The sequence below is a fragment of the Artemia franciscana genome, chromosome 11 (genome assembly GCF_032884065.1).
Source record: "Artemia franciscana chromosome 11, ASM3288406v1, whole genome shotgun sequence".
NCBI lineage: Eukaryota > Metazoa > Arthropoda > Branchiopoda > Anostraca > Artemiidae > Artemia > Artemia franciscana.
In genome coordinates this window covers 36,366,759-36,389,824 of record NC_088873.1, presented here as the reverse complement: position 1 = coordinate 36,389,824, position 23,066 = coordinate 36,366,759, and the positions used below count along the sequence as shown (strand labels likewise).

The 23,066-nt window shown below is 32.0% G+C and overlaps 1 protein-coding gene across 1 annotated transcript in view; it reads left to right on the top strand.

Annotated features, from left to right (window-relative positions):
- Window positions 1-1,167: 1,167 nt before the first annotated feature.
- The window catches only part of LOC136033153 (transcription initiation factor TFIID subunit 7-like), a 39,496-nt gene continuing 17,597 nt past the window's right edge, over window positions 1,168-23,066 (top strand). The window contains exons 1-3 of the mRNA XM_065713812.1: window positions 1,168-1,320; window positions 8,152-8,283; window positions 9,539-9,619. Of these exons, the coding sequence (XP_065569884.1) occupies window positions 1,255-1,320; window positions 8,152-8,283; window positions 9,539-9,619 (279 nt within the window). The 5' untranslated portion in view covers window positions 1,168-1,254. The remainder of the gene's footprint in view (window positions 1,321-8,151; window positions 8,284-9,538; window positions 9,620-23,066) is intronic.

Below are 23,066 nucleotides of genomic sequence, written 5' to 3'. Positions count from 1 at the left end.
ATCCGAGAAAAGCCACTACAGTGTGAGAAAATCAGGTTTTACTAGTTCTTAGGCTTACCCTTGCCCTCCTGGCGCATTTAACTTCGTAAAAGACCTAAATTGGAATTTCAGACAGAAAATAACCAAACTCATTTTATCTATAATCTTTTTTCTGATATGTACAAGACAAAAGAACGCCACTTTTAACTGCTTAGTTATATCAGGAAAAACCAGGATTTTCACCTGATTACATCACCCACTACGTCGATGCTAAAGATGTGAATAGTGGTTGCTGAGTTTAAGTGATTCTTACCAACTTAAAGGTATCTCCGCAGGGGCGTAATTTGCCATGGGGCAGAGGGGAAAACTGCCCCTTCCAGGCCCAAGTTTTCCCCCCAGGACTCAGTTTCCCCTCCCCCTTCCCCAGCTAAAATTTAGTTTTTGCAAAAAAATTTGTTAAAATTAAGATAAGTCTGTATAATTCAATTATCCAGAAAAAACAAGTGAATTTTCTTAAGTATATCTTTGCCTTTACGATAATATATGACTCAAACTTCAGTTTTCGCTATAATTTTCACTTGATTTGGGAAAATTGGCTCCAACTTCCCCCCCCCAAATTTTGACAAAATTACACCACTGTTTCTCTGTCTGATACGGTTAGGCCTAGGAATGAATGGGTAGCCTAGTCTTGTAACCCTTAGAACCCTAGGATATTGGCCACAATCAAGAATGTTTGATGAAATTTTGTTTTTGTTGCTTTTGACGTTTGTTACTCATTCGATAGATAATTGTAAACTGTTGATACTACGTTACTGGCATACTTTTTTTTATCCATTATGCGCTTTGATGTCCAAAATTTCAAACAAAGGATTTAAACCATTGACTAGTTTTGAAAAGTCTTTCAGAAAATTCCAATAAACCCTTTTCTAAATGCTTTTTATGGTTTAGGATGTCTATTGTGTGAAGCTGAGAAGGTCTATTGAAGCATTGTTTATATTTCAAGTTATGCGGTCGCTATTTTCTTGTGTTATTTTTACTGTCATCTTGAGTTTTTTTTTTTACTGCCAAACAATAACTACCGGCAAACATCGCAAAGCGACAAGAGCAGCAAAACGATAAACGATAAATACTGCATCAGACGATAAAACTTGCAGTTGTTGGCGCAATATTAGTTGAGAATCTAATATGTTTCTTTAAGCATTGTCAACGCTGATATATAAAACTTAGATTTTCAATGAAGAAGAAGAATATAAGAAAAGCTAAAGTTCAGTCGAAATGTATCAAAAAGAAGTAGATGTGTCTGGTGAATTGGAGAATCAGTTTCTACTTCGGCTTCCAAGGGTTAGTGTTTTATCCTGTATTGTTTAAGGAAATTTATGGGCTAGTTGACAATAGCTTTTGGCTAGGGTAAAAGTTGATGCCTTTTTAATGACAACTTGAGTAGGCTAGTGTTGCCCCTTGAGGAAATTATAACCTAATGTTAATCCTTCTGGGTTTGGCCAAAAAATCAACTGTAACAAAACAAAAACCAGAAACATAGGTGGCAGAATAGATTGGAAACATAATTTGGGCTATAGGCTATATTTGCATATTAGGGGGCCAGGGGGGGGGGGGGTAAAGCATAGTGGAGGTGCATGCAAGGTGTGTTAGTTATGATTATTCTGCATATTATGAAGTATGTATTGTTTTCTTAACATGTTTCCTTCTCTGCAGGTTCTTTTGGTTTATATTGAAGATTGTGGCCTAACTACTCCCAGATTTTGAACAATTTAGACCTAGACAAGACTTTCAATGGCCCTCATAAGCTATTTAAAGAGGCTTTCTTTACTGTGACAAAACTTACACAAATGAATTTCAAAATCAGGCATGCAAATTAGGGCAGGGGGGAGGGGTGTAAAAAAAGTGTAAGATGTGTATCTGAGTCCAAAAACATTGGTGGTAAAATTCTAGTTGAGTGACTTCTTGCTATCTCAGAAAGGGGTTAGGTTAGGAAAATGAAACTTTCAGGAATAGGTCTACAGGCTAAAGTATATCCCAGGAAGGTGTTTTAAAGTACCCACCTCCACTCCTTCTCCCTCTAGAGAGCCCTGAAATTTGCCTACATGACAGGTCTATACCTATTGAAATTTTGACAAAACAACATTTTACCTTAATTTTCAGTTACCAGTTGTTTTTTCTCTGCCTTTAGTTCTGAAAATGCAATTCCTGTTATTTGAGTAGAATTCTGAGCCATATCAATGTTTTTTTTTTTCTTTTCAAAATTTAGGAAATGTATTTGCATATCTTTAAAACTTTATAAATTGGGGTTAGCAAAGTTGTGAAGCTGAAAACAATTTTGTTGTACTTTATTCAAGTGGAAGATCTATTTTGCAAGGTTTCACTTTTATAACACACATATTTTTGAAGGTCATCAAAGGTCAGGGCCCTCTAGAGGGAGAAGGAGTAGAGGTAGGTACTTCAAAATACCTTCCCAGGACATACTTTAGCCTATAGACCAATCCCTGAAAGTTTCATTTTCCTAACCTAACCCCTTTCTGAGATAGCAAGAAGTCAATCAATTAGAATTTTACCACATTGGCTATTTGGGGAGATCATTGAAATAGTTACAGGTCTTCTTTGGCCCTCTTTCATTCTAATCACACAAATTACTAGCTATTGGTTTATTACAAGTGCTGCCATGGCTCAATATTAATTGTACAATTTGGGGAGAGAGGCAATTTGGTACCTCCTGTCCATAATATACAGATGCAGCCCAAACTTTAATTCCTCCCCATCCTCCTTGACACAATGTGCAGATACAGCACTTCACAGGCTAAACAACATCTGTGCTGATAAAGTTTGTAATTGAACATTTTATTTGCAGATTTAAAAAAAAGAAGCTTCTTCAACTGAAAGTAAGGAGCAATATCAATACTTGGAATGAACAGAAATAATTCCATGTATAAGGGGGACTGTTCTCTTCTCTGTCCTTTGTTGGTCTAAATATTTTTATTACTTTAAAAAAGCTTCTTATTCTAATGAGATGACCCTTGCATTTAAGGAGTTGTTCTTGAAGAATTGGGTCTAAAAGTTAAACTTGAACATCAAAAGCAAGGGATGATACACTAAATGTCATACAAAAGACATTATACTGCATTTTTTCCTATATAGAGAAAGCAACAAATCATAGAGATAACTTTTTATATACTGGTTATGGGCTTGTCTGTACATTGAGCTGTTCATAATCATTTCATCTGTCACTTTTTTGGAACTCCATTGTAACTGCTAACTCATCAGTAGAAGGAATACATTTAATTATTGACATTTTTCCTTTTGGTTGATTCATATTGTTGTCAAAGATCTATTTCTTAAATTGCTACCAACCCCAATAGTATGTCAGGATAGGGCTCTCATGGGAGCCATTGAGGGTAAGAAAAAGACATTGATAATGTTTAAAAAACAGTAAATCCAAAATTTGAGTTGAATATGTTTTATTACCTATGTCATTCTATCATCTATGTAACATTAGAAATATGGGCTACATTTCTAGGGCTACATCAATATAGCCCAAAAATTAAGGAGCAGGTAAAGATATTAGTTTGATGGCACCTTCCCAGAGAACATTCTTGGCTCTAGATTCAGTCTAGAAATGACTTAACTCAATGACTTTCCAAAATAGCAACAAGCCCAAGGTTGACAACACAACACAAGGTTGCTAGTGTTGCATGACACAAGGTTGTCAAGAAAACACATCAGTAATGCCTAGGAATGGTTTGTGGCATTAAGTTGAAGCTTTCAGTGTGGGTTGAGTGGCATGTAGAAAATACCAGTGGTGCTATGTGTATACTGCTGCAAATACTATTGCTATTAGTGAAGATAAGGGTGTTAAAGTGAATCTGTCAAGGAGTGTTTTGGTGATGTTGAACTAAATCATAATGAACTATGAGCTTGTAGACTGCCAAAAGGATGTAACAGTAATTTCTCAGAAATTTTTGGTAGAAGGGCTGCCAAAAAAGACATGAAAATTAATTAATTATTGTCTGAATCAGACAAAACAAAATTAAATCCCCAAAGATATGACAGCAATAGATTGAACAACCATGAAGGGGAAAAAATAAGTAATTAGCACTACTTAACTGCCACTTTGCTACTATTGGTGAAATGACTTCAGCACCAACATCTATATTGTAGTCAGCTGTAGATAATGATTTCAAGAAGTATTTACCTCCATCAAATGACCTATCAATATTTCTTCTTCTTTGTTGGCTTCAGAATTACTGGTAATTCCCAGGCTTTTGAAAAATGGAAAGTCAGAAGGGCCAGATGGATCTAGTACATATTTACTGAAGACAATTATGCCAGAAACTGCAGAGTGCTTAGCTCACATTATTAATCTTCGTTTTAAGTACAGAAAATTCCCTGGTTGCTTTAAGCTGCATTGCATATGGGAGGTGATTCAAATGATACAAATAACTATTGTCCAATTTTCATTTTATTGGCTTTTTCTAAAGTTATTGAATGTTGTTAATATAATTGTTTGGTTTTGTTTCTAGGGAAGATAAATTTCTTTCAAGTCACAATTTGGTTTCAGGAGAAACCATTCTATCCAACTTGCAGTTTTAGTTGTTACATTGTCTATTCATGATTTTGTAGATAAGGGAGATATTCCAGCAACTGTGGTTTTTGACATCAAAAAAGCATTTGATGCAATCTGTCATTGTATTTTGGAACATAAACTACATCATTATGGGATAAGAGGACCAGCCTGCTCTTTAATTGTGTTGTACTTACAAACAATTCAGTCTCAATGGTGACTCCACATAAAGAACAGTGCAGCAGTTGAACAACATTGGGGTTCCTCAAGGACCTGTAACCCCTTGCTTTTCTTGATTTATATTGGTGGTTCTCAACCTTTTTTTAACCATGGACCCCTGTTCCCTTCTTTTTATCTTGGTGGACCCCTTCATAGCTATTGGAAATAAGAACAATTTTCTATTCTTCACTAATATAAATTTTAAGGTTTTAATTATCAAAGAAATAGTATACAATTAAGCTTTACTTTTAAATGAAAACTACATTTAATACAAATAAAATATTCTACTAATAATAATAATAATTATTATTATTATTATTACTATTATTGTGATAATAACTACAATATTACAATGTTTCTTCCATGGGTAAGCAACACAAGCTCATGGAGAGTAGAGCTCCTCAGGCAGTTTAATTCACCTCAACATTATGTAAACTGGATAAAAAAGGAGTTGAAATTAAGTGTGTGATTAAAAAAAAAGGAAACTGCATGTTTATTCAGTGAGATCCCTGTGATTGATTCTTCTTGGCGAGTTTATTCATATTTGGTTCATTTGATGTTAATGATAGTGAAAGATCACCCCTTTTCACAATGTCAAGTCTATTGCAATCTTTTGATAACATTTGAGAAACACGACTAAATCCCGCTTCAACAAGATAAAATGTAGGAAAAGCAATAACGTAGAGCTGCGCTTTATCCCAGAGCAAAGGGTACTTTGTAGCAATATCATTTGTTTTCCATATATTGTACTTGGTGATCTTTGAAGTTTGCATGCATTATTTCATCACTTTGTATTTCGTTGAGGAGCTCTTGCAAAGATATGTCTATTTCGGCAACATTAACTTCAAAAGGAATTGAAACCCAAATCAGTATATCCATCCTGAGTAGGTCACCAACCCAAGTTTGCATATCTTCATGTATATTTTCCAAATATTCACCATATAATGCAAGATCTTCATCTTGCAAATCACTGTTAACACAGGCCAAACAAGGAAACTGTTGAAATGCACAATGCCTGATATTATTCCTATACAGCTGTAGTTTCCTTAGAAAAGTAGCAATAGCACTTTTACTAGTTTATTAAGTGAATTAAATTTTTCAAATATATCTGATAAGTAAAACACATCACATTTATTTGCAAGCAGTTTCGCTCCAAGTTGTGTGTCAGCAAGAAAGGAAACAATGGAATCCCAAAGCACAATGAAACGCTTAAGACAATTCCCCTTTGATAGCCATCTCACCTCTGTATGTAATACAAGCCACCCAAACTTTTCTCCATTTTGCTTACAGGATTCACAAAAAAGGTGGTCCTAGAGAGAATTTGGTTTTCTATGGCTAACTACTTTTATTACAACAGTAAGGGCATCATGCAGACATGCACTCATTTTCTTTGCAACTAAGTGTTAAGGGTGTATCACACGGTGAACACAATATAAAGTGAACAGTAAATTACAGTAGAAATTGAATTTTTTAAAATAAAGAGTGTTCTGGGTTGGTTTTCTTCATGGACCCCCAAAATATCATTGTGGACCCCCAATTTGTTGTGTTTTGCCTGTGGACCCCCAGAAATATTACATAGACCCCTAGGGTCCATGTGGACCCCGGTTGAGAACCACTGATTTATATGAATGACTTGAATGAGTTGTCAAAGGATCTAGGACTTGCAGTGCTGTTTGTTGATTATAAAGGGTGTAGTGTCTCTAGACCCAAGGATCTGGTACTTCGGCTAAATATATGTCAGTCAATTGATAGAATTCTGTTGTGGTTTAAGTCTAGTTGTCTGATGGCAAATTCTAAGAAGATAAAATTTATTATTTACTCTTGGACTTCAACTTCTTGTCCTGGACTCCAGTCAGTTGTGGCTTCAAACAATGTGTGTATTGAGTGTTCTAGCTTTGTACATTACTTAGGAATTATCATTGATAAAAACATGTCATTCAAGCACCATATTAGCCATCTTCAGTTGAAATTAAGCAGAAATGTTGAAATGATTTGTCACCTGAAGTTTATTTTACCTTATAATCCATTGAGGTCTGTCTATTTTAGCTTAGTACATTCTAACCTTAATTAATGACACTTACTTATTCAAATACATTTAGGAGCAACTTACTGCCACTCTAAAGACAACAGAATAAATGATTATGGGTACTGAAAGAATATGCTCTATCTCCTGTCTTGTAACTAAACAAATCAAGTACTCAGAGTATGTATGTTATATTGAGTATCCTCCCAGTTAACCATTTGTAATGTTTCAGTCAGTTCTCTTGGCTGTTCAGCATTTTAAGAAGATATTGGGTGCATATTTTTATGAATCCAAGGTGTTACAGGTATTGGATGAGGTGGATTCATGTTGACAGTCCAGGAGGCAGTGGATGGTCTATCAGCTGCTAATTAAATTAAAGAGATCACATTATTCACTTAGAAATAGTTTAGTTAAGTTATGGAATAAGTTTGGTAAAAATTGTAATTTGTCTATTCCCATATCAACACAAACAAATAAATTAAGAAATGCCTAATGAAGATGTAATTAGTTAATAAGTATGTGTACATATATGACTGTGTATATTGTTATATGGATGTGTGTGAGCTTAAGGGTAGTTTGAAATAGAAAATTAAAATATTTTGTTTTAAATATATATGTATAAGCGGAATATTAGTAGATGCATGACTAATTAAAATTACGTGTTAGCTGTTATTTGTTCCCGACTCTGTCAGGAATTTAATATGTTATGTAAATATGGTATCAATAATAAAACCTTGTACCATGGCTTACATCATTAAGTTTGAACTGTCAGATTTTGAACTAACCAAAGGGCCCTTGTTTATAGGGGCTAATACTAATGCTGCTACTACAATTGCTGTAAAAAAAAAGGCGCAGTGTATTAAGATGAAAGTCTCCTGATTAGGAATAACAAGCAGCTAGATGTCATCCTTCATCTGCAGAATATAGCCTAACCATCTCAACCTTTCTTTCATTACCCCTAGAAAGCTGGATTCAGGGCAAGGTTAATTAAGGATACATTTCAGATAATGTTGGCATGCATGTTAAATTAAACTGAAACATGCTATACTTATACAGGCTGTCAAATGACTGTATCAGCAGTATATAATAAAGAACAGCTTAGAGTATTAGGTTTCAACTTTTAGATCATGCTGATGGGTATGTTAAGCTAATAAGAAAACACTGTGTATACTACCACTAGTAGTAGTAGTACTACTACTGCTATTAGCACATATATTACTAAGGCTTAAGGTGTTAATGTGGAACTTTCAGGGACCGTTGAGTTTGGGAGAAAGCTTGACAAAAGTTTTGTTGTTATGTATCTACGTGAGCTTTTACTGTCATTTTTTTCGTGATTGTTTTTTTCTTTTTATTTAAGAGTATTGCTGAGCAAGTGCGCAATATGATCACAAACGTTGGCCCACAACAGAAAGATAAGCTGAGCATTAAAATGGAACCAGATATGAGAAAAGGCTTTGTATGCTTTAACAACTATGTCATGAATGCAAAGGTTAGTTGCGTCTTAACCTGTATGATGTTTCTCTCCTCTCTCTCTCTCTTTCTCTCCCCTCTCTCTCTCTCTCTCTCTCTCTCTCTCTCTCTTTCTCTCTCCCTCTCCCTCTCTCTCCCCTCTCCCTCCCCCCTCTCTCTCTCTCTCTCTTCCTCTCTATCTTCCTCACCATATTACTTTATCTTTATTTTCCCTTTTGCTCTCTCTCAAAACAAAAACATTAGCAATTTGTTCGCTTCCAAAGATAATTGGGCCTTCCAAGGAGAGATATGCTCTCTTAAGCCAATTTTATATTTAACATATTTATTCTGTTTGGTCTTTCATATATGTTTTTCATATATTTCATATACTCATATATATTTGTATTATTTTGTTTCCAATTTCACTTGTCATGGCACTCTAATATTGTGCAAACATTGTGCATGTTTTTTTTTATTATCAGAGACTTGTCAAAAGCCCTAGTATTTGAATAAAAGATTCCCACTCAAGATATAACATTCCTTTGTTTCAAAAATGACACTTTATGATGAAATGGGTTTGAGCTTTTTGTTGATTCTCTTGATCCTTGCAACTGTAGCAAGAGCGCTTTTTTTCTATTCGTTTCTTTTTCTTCTTTTATTTTTTCTTTTTCTATTTCTGTTCTTTTTTTCTATTTCATAGTCGTCTCGTCACTGCTGTTTATCTTCTTTGAATAATAGTTAATTTCCAATCACTAGTAAGAGCAAATGGAAGAAAATGAAATGGCTAAGGATCATCAAATTTAAGTATTTCACTTCTAGTATTTCACTTCTCCAATTTCTAGTATTTCACTTCTTTTATTTCACTTTTAGGTATTAAGTATTTATATATTTCAATAGCTTTGATTGGTGTTACCCAAAAGCATTTTAGATTATAGTTGATATTGATCTGGACATGTTGGAATCTTTGGGGGGCAAAAGTACTAAAATTGCATCTTCAGGCCATGTATGTGAATTCTTAAAACAATTCACTGTGGGGGGTGGGGGTGATGAAGATACAAGAATGACAATTTTCCAAATATGGGGGACATTTTTTTCTGTGATAATTCCCAAGAAAGATGTTTTCTCAAAATTTTGGGCCTTCTCTTGTCTAATTATTTTTACAAATGGGGTCCTTTGTACCGATCTTGAGGTAGGGATCTGCCCCCATGTGCAGGTATTATCGCTTAGCTAGACGCCACTTCCCTTAAACCTATTTTGCTTTATTGCTTTTAATTAATTTTTCTTTGATATTTCAGCTAGTTGATTTGCCCTGTGTTATTGAATCATGGAAGACAATCGACAGAAAGAGTTTCTATAAAACGGCAGATATTTGTCAGGTTAGTAGACTAAATCTGTGCCGGTAGTTAGAGTTACCCCAAAAGTTCATATTCTCCGGTTGAGTAAAGCATACGTGCTATTTGAAAACAATTTATTATATGATCAAAAGAGCCCATTTAGGATTCAATATGCTTTTTTATGAAGAAGAAAAGACATTCCTAGGCCTTAATGAATACTTTGAGCCTTAATGCTCAAAGCTACAAGCCTTAGAAAGTTATCATGATTTTTGAAAAAGGGGAGAAACGTTCCTAAGACAAGATATCTTAATAAAATCTTAGCATCCAATTCAGTGTATCAGAGAACCCTACTGCTGAGGTTTCAGACTCCCATATGCAAAAATTTGGAATTTTAAAATTTTGCCAGCTTTTTTTCGTCTGTTTGTCATTTCCCAGTGGGGTCATTCCATGTCAAATCACCCAGTAAATAATTAATTTGAAACCCACCTCTTTAGATTTTGATGAAACTTGGCACAATTATTGCATTTGCTACCCTATTGATAAATACCAAATTTTATTTATTTTTTATTTTTATAGTTTTTTTTCTACAAATTCTTTAATTTTCTTAATTTAACGTGATTTTAGGCCTTGGATTTTGCATCTTGCAATGTAACTTGTAGCTTAAAAATTAATATCTTGAAAACTATTTGAGATATCACCATGAAACTTTGTATAATATTTAATTAATATATTTAAAATAAAGAAAAAATACATTCACTAACCTATCTCAACTCCAAAAAAAATAAAAATATTATGATCAGAATTTTTTTTTTATTTGTAAACTGTTGTCAGGATTTACTAAAATTGCAATATCTCAGGTCTCAGACCTGGTAGAGTGTTCATATTTTTTTTTAAATACTCCCTAGATACATAGGCTAACAGATAAATAAAAAAGATGTACGACTTTTTTAGATTATTATTGGATCTTTTTCAAAAATTATTTGATTCTTTTATTATCTACTATTTTCTCAGGTATGGAACTCTTTTCCGACCTGTCGGCATATATCCCATTTTTGGAACTCCTTTCCACCATGTCAGCCCTTAACTCCCCTTCCAAAAAACCTTACACCTTCCAAAAAATTACGATCTGTATCAGAATTAACCGAGGAAGAAAAAGAATTAATTCAACTTAGATCTGGAATCGATTTAATTAAATTTAAAAATGTTTGTTCCCATTACAGCTACTACTTTCTGAGTGTGTTTGAAAAATATCAAACAGTATGCATAGATCCATTAAAAAAACACAAAAAGCCAATAAAAAAGTCACTAAGAAATGTATCTTTAAGTTTTTCAAAACAATTATGTGAAAAAAAATATTTTTATTAAACCTGGACAAAAGATATGCCCTTCATGTCGAAACTTCTGTGAAGAAAAAACTAAAATCACTGAAAATGAATCTGATAACGAACTAATCATTGAATTGAATTCGTTTCAATCTAGAAATGTCTCCCTTTCACAAACAAATGCAGCCTTAGATGATTTGGGTTTAACTCCAATTAAACTTCATAATTTGCCATCACATAGTAAGGGATTGTATTACAAAAGAAAAGTTGAAAAAGTAACAAAAGAAGTAAAGAAAAAAAATCTCCAAACCTCTAGATTATGACATTGAAATATCAGAAGACGAAATAAATTTTATCGAAAAAGCAGAAGATTTTGATAGGCTCGTGGGCCTTTTAAAAGAAAAACTTATGTCTGTTGGGAGATCCCAAAAAGTCCTGATTCTCACTTTGGTGCCAGAATCTTGGAGCCAGAAAAAAGTAGCTACAGAATTTCAGGTGACCGAATATATGGTAAAACAAGCAAGAAAACTTAAACGAGAGAAAGGTATCCTAGCTATCCCTGACCCTAAAAAAGGTAACACACTCTCTGAAAACACAATTAAACTTGTCACAGACTTTTACCAAAGTGATGAGAATTCAAGAGTTTTACCTGGAGCAAAAGATAAAGTGAGCATTAAAAAAAAATACTTATAGGCAAAACAGACTTATTCTCAGTAATTTGAGAGAGCTTTACTCTTGTTTTAAATGGGAATGCCCCGACTTGAAAATAGGATTCTCGAAATTGTGTAGTATAAGACCAAAGTGGTGTGTCCTTGCTGGGTCAGCAGGTACCCATACAGTATGTGTATGCAGCATACACCAGAATGTGAAATTGTTACTAGATGCTGTAAAAAATTGAAGAAAGTTACAAAGATTTGATCAAGATGTTGGTTTGTAATGTTGAAAACAGTGAGTGTATGCTACGCCATTGTGACAACTGTCCGTCTGATGATGCCCTGATTGAATACTTAACTGCAAAATTGAGCGAAGATTATGATTTAGAAGAATAAATAATTATAAGCCAATGGGTTAATACTGACAGGACAGAAATGGTTAAGCAATCAATCAGCATTGAAGGCTTTATTTCTTTACTGAGCAAATCTGTAGAAAACCTAATCCCACATTCATATATTACAAAATCACAGTCCAAAACTTTCAAAAAACTGAAAGAAGATCCGCCTTTGAATACAGCAATTGTAGTAATGGATTTCATTGAAAATTATTCTTACACCATTCAAAATGAAATTCAAAGTTATCACTGGAACAGAGGTGGATGCACAATTCATCCAGTTGGACTCTACTTGAAAAAGGATGATAAAATCTTAATTTCCAAACATTGTTTCGTAAGTGATAATTTACAACATGACACTTGTTTTGTGAACTACGTACAAAAAGAAATTTTGAAATGGCTGAAAGAAAATCATCCCGAATTAAACCAAGTTCATTATTTCACTGACGGCTGTGCTGGTCAATACAAAAATAGAAATAGTTTCAAAAACCTAACAAACCATCATGAAGACTTTGGAAGGAAAGCCAAACATTCATTCCTTGCAACAAGCCACTGGAAATCAATATGTGATGGCTTGGGAGGAACTGTAAAGAGAATTTTGAGAAAAGCCAGCCTTCAACTTTCAGATGAAAATCAAATCAAGACAGCAACTGCAGTTTATGACTTCTGTAAAGTCAACATTGAAAAAATAAACTTTCACTTTATTGACAAAAAAATTGCTAAAGCTTTCAGATTGGAGTTAGCATCACGATTTTTAACCACCAAGACTATTCCCAGTACTAGAAGTTTCTATTATTTCAGACCATTAAATACAAAGGAAATTGAAATAAGGAGGACTACTGGTAGTCATAATCCTAATCTAATGTTCTCTTTTGATTCTGCTACGGATTGGGTCTGTATTCAACCATCTTTAAACGATTATGTGGCTGCAAACTATGATGGAAAGTGGTACTTTGGACTCGTTAAAACTGTGTTTCATGAAGAAGAAGATGCTGAAATTCTTTTTCTTCGCCCTCCAGGACCTGCTGCCAGCTTTTACTGGCCTCAAAGAGGAGACTTGTGCATAATACCTTTGGAGCACATTATCAGTACAGTTGATGCGCCACAATCAAGTAGCACTGGCAGAGTGTACTACTTCAAAAAAGAGTGTATGAGAAAAACAGAAGAGTGCTGGATGAAGTGGAAGCAGAACTAATAATTGCTGTAAAAGATATTGATTAATAGACTTCAGTTTTTATTTTATTTCACATTTATTAAATGTAAGTAAACCGCAAATTTATAATTTCTTAATAATATTCTACTTCTTGGAATATTAACTAAACATGTGAAAAAGCCATATATCTTTTTTGTTTATCTGTTAGCCTAGGTATCTAGGAGTATGTAAAAAAAATATGAACACTACCAGGTCTGAGACCTGAGATATTGCAATTTTAGTAAATCCTGATAACAGTTTACAAATAAAAAAAAATTTCTGATTATAATATTTTTATTATTTTTTGGACTTGAGATATTTTAGTGAATGTATTTTTTCTTTATTTTAAATATATTAGTTAAATATTATGCAAAGTTTCGTGGTGATATCTCAAATAGTTTTCAAGATATTAATTTTTTAAGCTACAAGTTACATTGCAAGACACGAAATCCGAGGCTTAAAATCACATTAAATTAAGAAAATTAGAAAATTTGTAGAAAAAAACTATAATAGATAGAGAAATAAAATTTGGTATTTATCGATAGGATAGCAAATGCAACAATTGTGCCAAGTTTCATCAAGATCTAAAGAGGTGGGTTGCATGACCTGGTTGACTTGACATGGAATGACCCAGTGGTGATCATATCAACCCAGTGGTCCTAGAACATCGGGAATGGCTCAACCAAGAGGAGATCAAAAGTTCTAGTGCCCTTTTAAGTGACCAAAAAGAATGAAGAGCAACTAGCCCACCTCCCACGCTCCTTATACCCCAATTTCAAATGAATACTTTGAGCTTCATCAGTGCTCGTGTCCTGTGGTGTAGTAGAAGAACAAAAATACACAAATAAAGGAACATGGGCAATACATGTTACAAATGAGGGAACTATTACACAAGAAAATAAGTTGTCTTTTCTCAGCAGTGCCAGAGATATAAGTATAGGAAAAACGTAAATAGTTTAATAACAGATGCTGAGGGAAAGGTGATGCTGGTAAGGTGACAGATAGTGGGCAAATTCATGGAAGATTAACAAATGGTGAAGTAAAAACTGAGATGTAAGTAAAAAGCAGAGATATAAGCATAAAAAACTTAATTTGACTAAAAAACTTTTCGCTCTTTCTACGGGATTAGGATTTCGTAACCACTTTGGGGTAACAGTATGACAAAAAAGAATATTTGACTAAAAAACTTTTCGTTTTTTCTACTGGATTATAATTTCATAAGCAATTAAATATTGTGTTATTTTTAAACGCTTAAAATATGGCATAGTAAAAATAATTAAACGAAACAACGAATATAAAATAGGGTAGGGTTATTTGATTTCTTTTTTAACAAACGCTTAAGGGGCATAAAAAGCATAATAACATATAAGCATATAAGTATAAAAATGGGGATACAAGCATAAAAAAGAATATTTGACTACAAAGCTTTTCGTTTTTTCTACTGGATTACAAATACATAAGCAATTATATCTTGTGTTACTTTTAAGCGCTTAAAATACGGCATAGTAACAATAATTAAACAAAACCACGGGTATAAGAAAGGATAGGGTTATTTGATTTCCTTTTTAACAAACACTTAAGGGGTATAAAAAGTATAACAACATATAAGCATATAAGTATAAAAACAGGAGTACAAGCATAAAAAACAATATTTGACTAAAAAGCTTTTCGTTTTTTCTACTTGATTATAATTTCATAAGCAATTAAATATTGTGTTATTTTTAAACGCTTAAAATATGGAATGGTAACAATGATTAAACAAAACAACGGGTATAAAAAAGAGTAAGGTTATTTGATTTCCTTTCTAACAAACGCTTAAGGGATATAAAAAGTATAACAACATATAAGTATAAAAACAGAGATACAAGCATAAAAAATATTTCACTAAAAAGCTTTTCGTTTTGTTCTACTGGATTATAATTTCATAAGCAATTAAATCTTGTGTTATTTTTAGACGCTTAAAATATGGCTTAATAACAATAATTAAACAAAACAACGGGTATAAAAAAGAGTAGGGTTGTTTGATTTCCTTTCAAAGAAACGCTTAAGGGGTATAAAAAGTACAACAGCATATAAGTATAAAAACAGGGACACAAGCATAAAAGAAAATTGACAAAAAAGCTTTTCGTTTTATTCTACTGGATTGTAATTTCATAAGCAATTAAATCTTGTGTTATTTTTAAACGCTTAAAATATGGCATTTTAACAATAATTAAACAAAACAACAGGTATAAAAAAGGGTAGGGTCATTTGATTTCCTTTTTAACAAACGCTTATGGGGTATAAAAAGCATAACAACTTATAAGCATACAAGTATAAAAACAGGGATACAAGCATAAAAAAGAATATTTGACTAAAAAGCTTTTTGTTTTTTCTACTGGATTATAATTTAATAAGCAATTAAATCTTGTGTTATTTTTAAACGCTTAAAATATGGCATAGTAACAATAATTAAACAAAACAACGGGTATAATAATGGGTATGGTTATTTGATTTCCTTTTTAACAAACGCTTAAGGGGTATAAAAAGTACAACAGCATATAAGTATAAAAACAGGGACACAAGCATAAAAGAAAATTGACAAAAAAGCTTTTCGTTTTATTCTACTGGATTGTAATTTCATAAGCAATTAAATCTTGTGTTATTTTTAAACGCTTAAAATATGGCATTTTAACAATAATTAAACAAAACAACAGGTATAAAAAAGGGTAGGGTCATTTGATTTCCTTTTTAACAAACGCTTATGGGGTATAAAAAGCATAACAACTTATAAGCATACAAGTATAAAAACAGGGATACAAGCATAAAAAAGAATATTTGACTAAAAAGCTTTTTGTTTTTTCTACTGGATTATAATTTAATAAGCAATTAAATCTTGTGTTATTTTTAAACGCTTAAAATATGGCATAGTAACAATAATTAAACAAAACAACGGGTATAATAATGGGTATGGTTATTTGATTTCCTTTTTAACAAACGCTTAAGGGGTATAAAAAGTACAACAAACTATAAGCATATAAGCATAAAAACAGGGATACAAGCATAAAAGGAATATTTGACTTCATAAGCAATTAAATCTTGTGTTATTTTTAAACGCTTAAAATATGGCATTGGAACAATAATTAAACAGAGCGACGGGTATATAAAAGGGTAAGGTTATTTGATTTCCTTTCTAACAAACACTTAAGGGGTATAAAAAGTATAAAAACAGGGATAGAAGCACAAAAAAGAATATTTGACTAAAAAGCTTTTCGTTTTTTCTACTGGATTATAATTTCATAAGCAAATAAATCTTGTGTTATTTTTAGACGCTTAAAATATGGCTTAATAACAATAATTAAACAAAACAACGGGTATAAAAAAGAGTAGGGTTGGTTGATTTCCTTTCAAAGAAACGCTTAAGGGGTATAAAAAGTACAACAGTATATAAGCATATAAGTATAAAAACAGGGATACAAGCATAAAAAAAAATTGACAAAAAAGCTTTTCGTTTTATTCTACTGGATTGTAATTTCATAAGCAATTAAATCTTGTGTTATTTTTAAACGCTTAAAATATGGCATTTTAACAATAATTAAACAAAACAACGGGTATAAAAAAGGGTAGGGTCATTTGATTTCCTTTTTAACAAACGCTTATGGGGTATAAAAAGCATAACAACTTATAAGCATACAAGTATAAAAACAGGGATACAAGCATAAAAAAGAATATTTGACTAAAAAGCTTTTTGTTTTTTCTACTGGATTATAATTTAATAAGCAATTAAATCTTGTGTTATTTTTAAACGCTTAAAATATGGCATAGTAACAATAATTAAACAAAACAACGGGTATAATAATGGGTATGGTTATTTGATTTCCTTTTTAACAAACGCTTAAGGGGTATAAAAAGTACAACAACCTATAAGCATAAAAACAGGGATACAAGCATAAAAGGAATATTTGACTTCATAAGCAATTAAATCTTGTGTTATTTTTAAACGCTTAAAATATGGCATTGGAACAATAATTAAACAGAGCGACGGGTATATAAAAGGGTAAGGTTATTTGATTTCCTTTCTAACAAACACTTAAGGGGTATAAAAAGTATAAAAACAGGGATAGAAGCACAAAAAAGAATATTTGACTAAAAAGCTTTTCGTTTTTTCTACTGGATTATAATTTCATAAGCAAATCTTGTGTTATTTTTAAACGCTTAAAATATGGCATAGTAACAATAATTACACAAAACAACGGGTATAAAAAAAAGGGTAGGGTTATTTGATTTCCTTTTTAACAAACGCTTAAGGGGTATAAGAAGTATAGCAACATATAAGCATATAAGTATAAAAACAGAGATACAAGCATAAAAAAGAATATTTGACTAAAAAGCTTTTCGTTTTTCTACTGGATCATAATTTCATAAGCAATTAAATCTTGTGTTATTTTAAACGCTTAAAATATGGCATAGTAACATTAATTAATTAATTAAAAATATTTTCTAAAAAGCTTTTCGTTTTTCTACTGGATAACAATTTTTTAAGCAATTAAATCTTGTGATACTTTTAAAGGCTTAAAAAGTGGCATTGCGACAATAATTAAACAGAACAACGGTCATAAAAAAGGGTAGGGTTATTTGATTTCCTTTCTAAGAAATGCTGAAGGGGTATAGAGAGTATAACAACTTATAAGCATATAAGTATAAAAACAGGGATACAAGCATAAAATAAAATATTTGACTAAAAAGTTTTTCGTTTTATCTACTGGATTATAATTACATAAGCAATTAAACTTTGTGTTATTTTTAAACGTTTAAAATATGGAATGGTAACAGTGATTAAACAAAACAAAGGGTATAAAAAGGGTAGGGTTGTTTGACTTCCTTTCTAACAAACGCTTAAGGGATATAAAAAGTATAACAACATATAAGTATAAAAACAGGGATACAAGCATAAAAAAGAATATTTGACTAAAAAGCTTTTCGTTTTTCTACTGGATAACAATTTCATAAGCAATTAAATCTTATGTTATTTTTAAACGTTTAAAATATGGCATTGCGACAATAATTAAACAGAACAACGGTCATAAAAAGGGTAGGGTTATTTGATTTCCTTTCTAACAAACAAAAAGTATAAAACAGGGATACAGGCATAAAAAAAGAATATTTGACTAAAAAGCTTTTCGTTTTTTCTATTGGATAACAATCTCATAAGCATATTAAATCTTGTGATACTTTTAAAAGCTTAAAAAAATGGCATTGCGACAATAATTAAACAGAACAACGGTCATAAAAAAGGGTAAGGTTCTTTTATTTCCTTTCTAAGAAACGCTTAAGGGATATAAAAAGTATAACAACATATAAGCATATAAGTATAAAAACAGGGATCCAAGCATAAAAAAGAATATTTGACTAAAAAGCTTTTCATTTTTTCTACTGGATAACAATTCCATAAGCAATTAAATCTTACGTTATTTTTAAACGTTTAAAATATGGCATTGCGACAATAATTAAACAGAACAACGGTCATAAAAAAGGGTAGGGTTATTTGATATCCTTTCTAACAACGCTTAAGGGGTATAAACAGTATAACAACATAAAAGTATATAAGTATAAAAACAGGAATTAAGCATAAAAAAAATATTTGACTAAAAGCTTTTCGTTTTTTCTACTGGATTATAATTCTATAAGCAATTAAATCTTGTGTTATTTTTGAAGGCTTAAAATATGGCATGGCAACAATTGTTAAACAGAACAATGGGCAGGGTTATGTAATTTCCTATCTGACATACGCTTAAGGAATAATGGATTGGCTTGCGAAAATATGCCGCAAAAATCAACCAATTTAATAAAGCATAAATTTAACTTGGAAGTATTGGACACTTATTTCTCTTGTGGTCTTCACTCTAATTTTGTCAATGGCCTATGGTGGTAAATAGCCCCTGTGTCCATTTAACAGTTTCCAGTATGTGTTTGTGTATCAGATTTTAGGAATTATGCGTCAACTGAAAAATTTTCTCAAGGAAATATATTTTGTTGTTATTATTGCTTTTTATCATTTTGATATATTTTGATAGTGTACGAAAAATTAAGACAGAGAACATTTTTTTTTTTATTAAAAGCAGTAAAAGTTTTTTTTTCCAATGCTTTATATAAATTAAACCCATCTTTCTCTCTCAATTTTTCGTAAATGGAATAGCAGTGTGGTTTAGGAAATTACTTCTGGTATGTTTTTTTTTTTTTTTTTTTTTTTTTTTTTTTTTTTTTTTTTTTTTTTTTTTTTTTTTTTTTTTTTTTTTTTTTTTTTTGAAGTTAAGATTGATTAAAATTTGCTTCATGAAACTAGATTGATTGTTTAGAATGTGATGATATATAAAAATGGGAATTCCTAATAGGTCAAGGTGCTTTTGTAATAACAACTACTATTGTCATCAATACTTCATTACAAAATGTTTTTTTAGTTTGTTTTACTTTGGGAAAGGAACTATAAATGTTTTCCCCAGTTGTACTTCGAATAGAACACCTGTACCCAGTACAACTGTACCCCAGTTGTACTTGAGTTTTTAGTCGAGACTGAATACTGCTTTATGTGTTTATTTTATTTCGTAATTTCTTTGGCCATACTGGCAAAGTATAGAAAAACAGGTATAATAAGGCAACGGCAAATAACAAAATCAAGATCTTTAGACCACTAATAATAATTTTAGCCCGAATATTATTAAGATCCTAGTTTTTATCTTTTTTGTTCTTTTTTTTTTTTTTTTTTTTTTTTTTTTTTTTTTTTTTAGTTTAATTAAATTTTTTTTCATTGATAAAGGCTCCTGTACGTGAAGCCGAAATATTCCAGCTTTATGATTATTGGTGAAAAAAGTTTTTTATTGTTATTTTCCACTCTCTTATTTGAAATATTTCTTCCGTTTTCTATATCTTCGTTTTGTTTTATTTATTATTTTAGTAAATTTTTCATTTCGAATATGACATTTTTTTATTCACGTTTCATCGATTCAATATTTAAAAGAAGTAAATACCTAACAAAGTCGCTTTCCTACCTGGTTTCGGTTATTAGTATATTTAAGTCAAAGACCGTTAAAAATCAAACTCTTTCAGCAATTAAACAACATTTCTATAATGGACCCAAGCCCTTCCTCAAAAATTTTGGTTTTGTTTTCACATGATTTGTCCTCAAAAATTTATTTTTGCTTTCACATGTTTTGCCCTCAAAATATGTTTTTGTTTTCACTCAAAACTTTGTTTTTGTTTTCACATGATCTGCTCTCAAAACTTGTTTTTGTTTTCACATGGTTTGCCCTCAAAATATGTTTCTGTTTTCACATGATTTGCTCTCAAAAATTTGTTTTTGTTTTCACATGATTTGCTCTCAAAAATTTGTTTTTTTTTTACATGATTTGCCCTTACCACCACTTGACTTCCAACTGGAAATTAATTCCTGCCAATAGCATTAATAAAATTGTAGGATGACAGAGGGCAAAATGCATGAAAGTGAAAAAGAGGAATTTACACACCATAAGTATCTTAAAATATTAAGAAACAAATGCAATCAAATTTTTGTTGAAAAGATTTCCATATGAAGTCTTTTGGCAGTTATTTTTGAATTTTTGGCAGTAGCGGCCGCCAAATTAAAAAAAAACAAAAAACAAAAACTGGAAAATATAAATGTAGGCAAAAAACTAGTTATAATATAAAGTTATAAAATCTAGTTATAAAATATAAATGTAGACCACAGTTCAACAGTTGAAACTGTTGAACTGTGGTCAGGAAACTTAATACAATACCGTCAAAGACTCACAAATTAATGAGTATTCAATCCCTAGGCTCATGTTGATGGTGGTAGGCATGGTCAGAACAAATAGAGTGAGGATAAACAGCGCCCTCTTGTGAAACTGATTGCCCCTTCCTCTCCTAACGAGAAAAATCCATGAAAGCGAGTGTAAAGTTTAGTTCCGACAAAAGAAGGTAAACATCAATAATCAGATTCATAGGAATGTCAGTCAAAACTGAGAAGATCTGAGAGGAGTTAAATGATTTTTTTTTCGTCCAAGGTCTTGGTTTCAGAACTTGGTTTTAGACAGCACTTTGAAACCCCTCCCCACGAAGACCAAAAAGGACTACGATACCAATGATATTATTGTACAGTCCTAACCAGATAGTAAATTTTCGTATGTAGGTGGCTCTGTTTTAGTGTGAAACTCGTTTGCCGATTTTTTTCAAGAAAGAATGCTGCTCCATCCAAATTCTGGGATTTTAAAACATTTAATCACTTATTTATTATTATCATTTATTCCTTATTTATTATTTACTTATTATTACTATTTATTTCTTCACTATTTATTTACTTATTATTTCTATTATTACAAATTATTAATTATTTTTTCTCACATTTATTTAATTATCAGGTAAGTGTATCTAGCAAATAATTTCTTAGACCACCTTTCCACTCAGGTGAAACAATATACCTATAATACTGAGAAGTATTTGTAATTAAAATTTTTAGCTGTTATTCACATTTAATTCAGCAAAAAGAACAATTTTGATTCGACTGCTTCAAGCTTCAATCTTTTTTGTCTAGAAGAAATTCTCATAACCACTGTCCTGCAGTAACTGTAGACTATTAATACGTTGTTTGATTGAACCAGAGTATTTATCTGTTTACGATTTACACTCGAATGCAGTTCAATATGTATCAGTTTGACTTTGTTTGTGCAAAAATGTTTATGTCGCAGCACAAAATAGCAGAAATCAGCACTTTTGTGAAGGACGGTCTCTTTCTACTAATGTTTTGTGCCGTGTCTGTCTTTTATACTAAAATGAATATGTGTTAGTTTTATGTTGTTTTTTTTTGTGAATATGTATTTAATAGCATACAATCTGTGAAGTGCTGAAATTAGAATGTAGTGCAATGAATGATTTATTTATGAACTGTCATTAAAAAAAAATATATAGATGGGGTATAATACAAACAAATATGCAAAAACAGAACAAAAAACAACAAGGATAGTTTGGTTTATACATGAACATGGCTTTGAAAACATCAAAAATGTGTTTTTCTGTAATTTTATTACATTTTTACGAATCGAAGAAACATTTTTTTGGGGGGAGGTCCAACCCCCTAACCCCTGCCCTGAATACAGCCTTTCCCACAGGTTTGAAAAATTCACAATCCTAGTGATAATGGCAGCATAGGAATCAACTATATTATAAAGATTAGAAATAAAGGAGTTTTGGGTCCACGAAGCGAGGCGAAGGAGATATTTTGAAAAATGGTAATACCACGACCTGATTCGTTTAATGTCCATGCGAGTAAAAATGCTCCAAAAGGGTGTGGTATGCAATATATATGGCAGAGCAATAGCGTTAATCTTGCAAGAATTAGACGGTTAAACCGTCTAATTCTTTTCAACTTATTTTCAACAATGCTCTTTTATTTTCGTCACTTACTTTATTCGTCACTTATTTTCAACAATGCTCTCATGTAGCTGACATTTGCTTCTTGATAAAATTCTTGGTAGGAATTTCTCTGATCTGTTTCAGGGTCGTTCATTGCTTTTGCACTTTCCAGGCGATAATTTGTGAACGTCATTGCCGTCCTCAGGCTCCAACAAAGACTCAGCTCCAATTATGGTCGACAACGGCTTTGTTAAAAGAATACTTTTAGTTCTTTCTTAGATGCTGCCATCTGCTGATCCCAAGCGCGAAGTTAAAAATTTTCCATCGCCCACCACTTAAAAAGAAAGAAAAAAAAATCCTGTTTATTACTGTTATGGTAACTATCTACCCTGTCGACGTCTTTTGTCGTTTCCATATTGTCTTGACGGAAACGCCCCCGTGTTCGTCTCTCACAGCCCCTTAGTTTTCAGGGAAGGGATAAGATGGGAGAGCAGAGAGTGTATTTTTAGAGGCATATTACATCCCAGCATCTTGTAGTTCGTAACC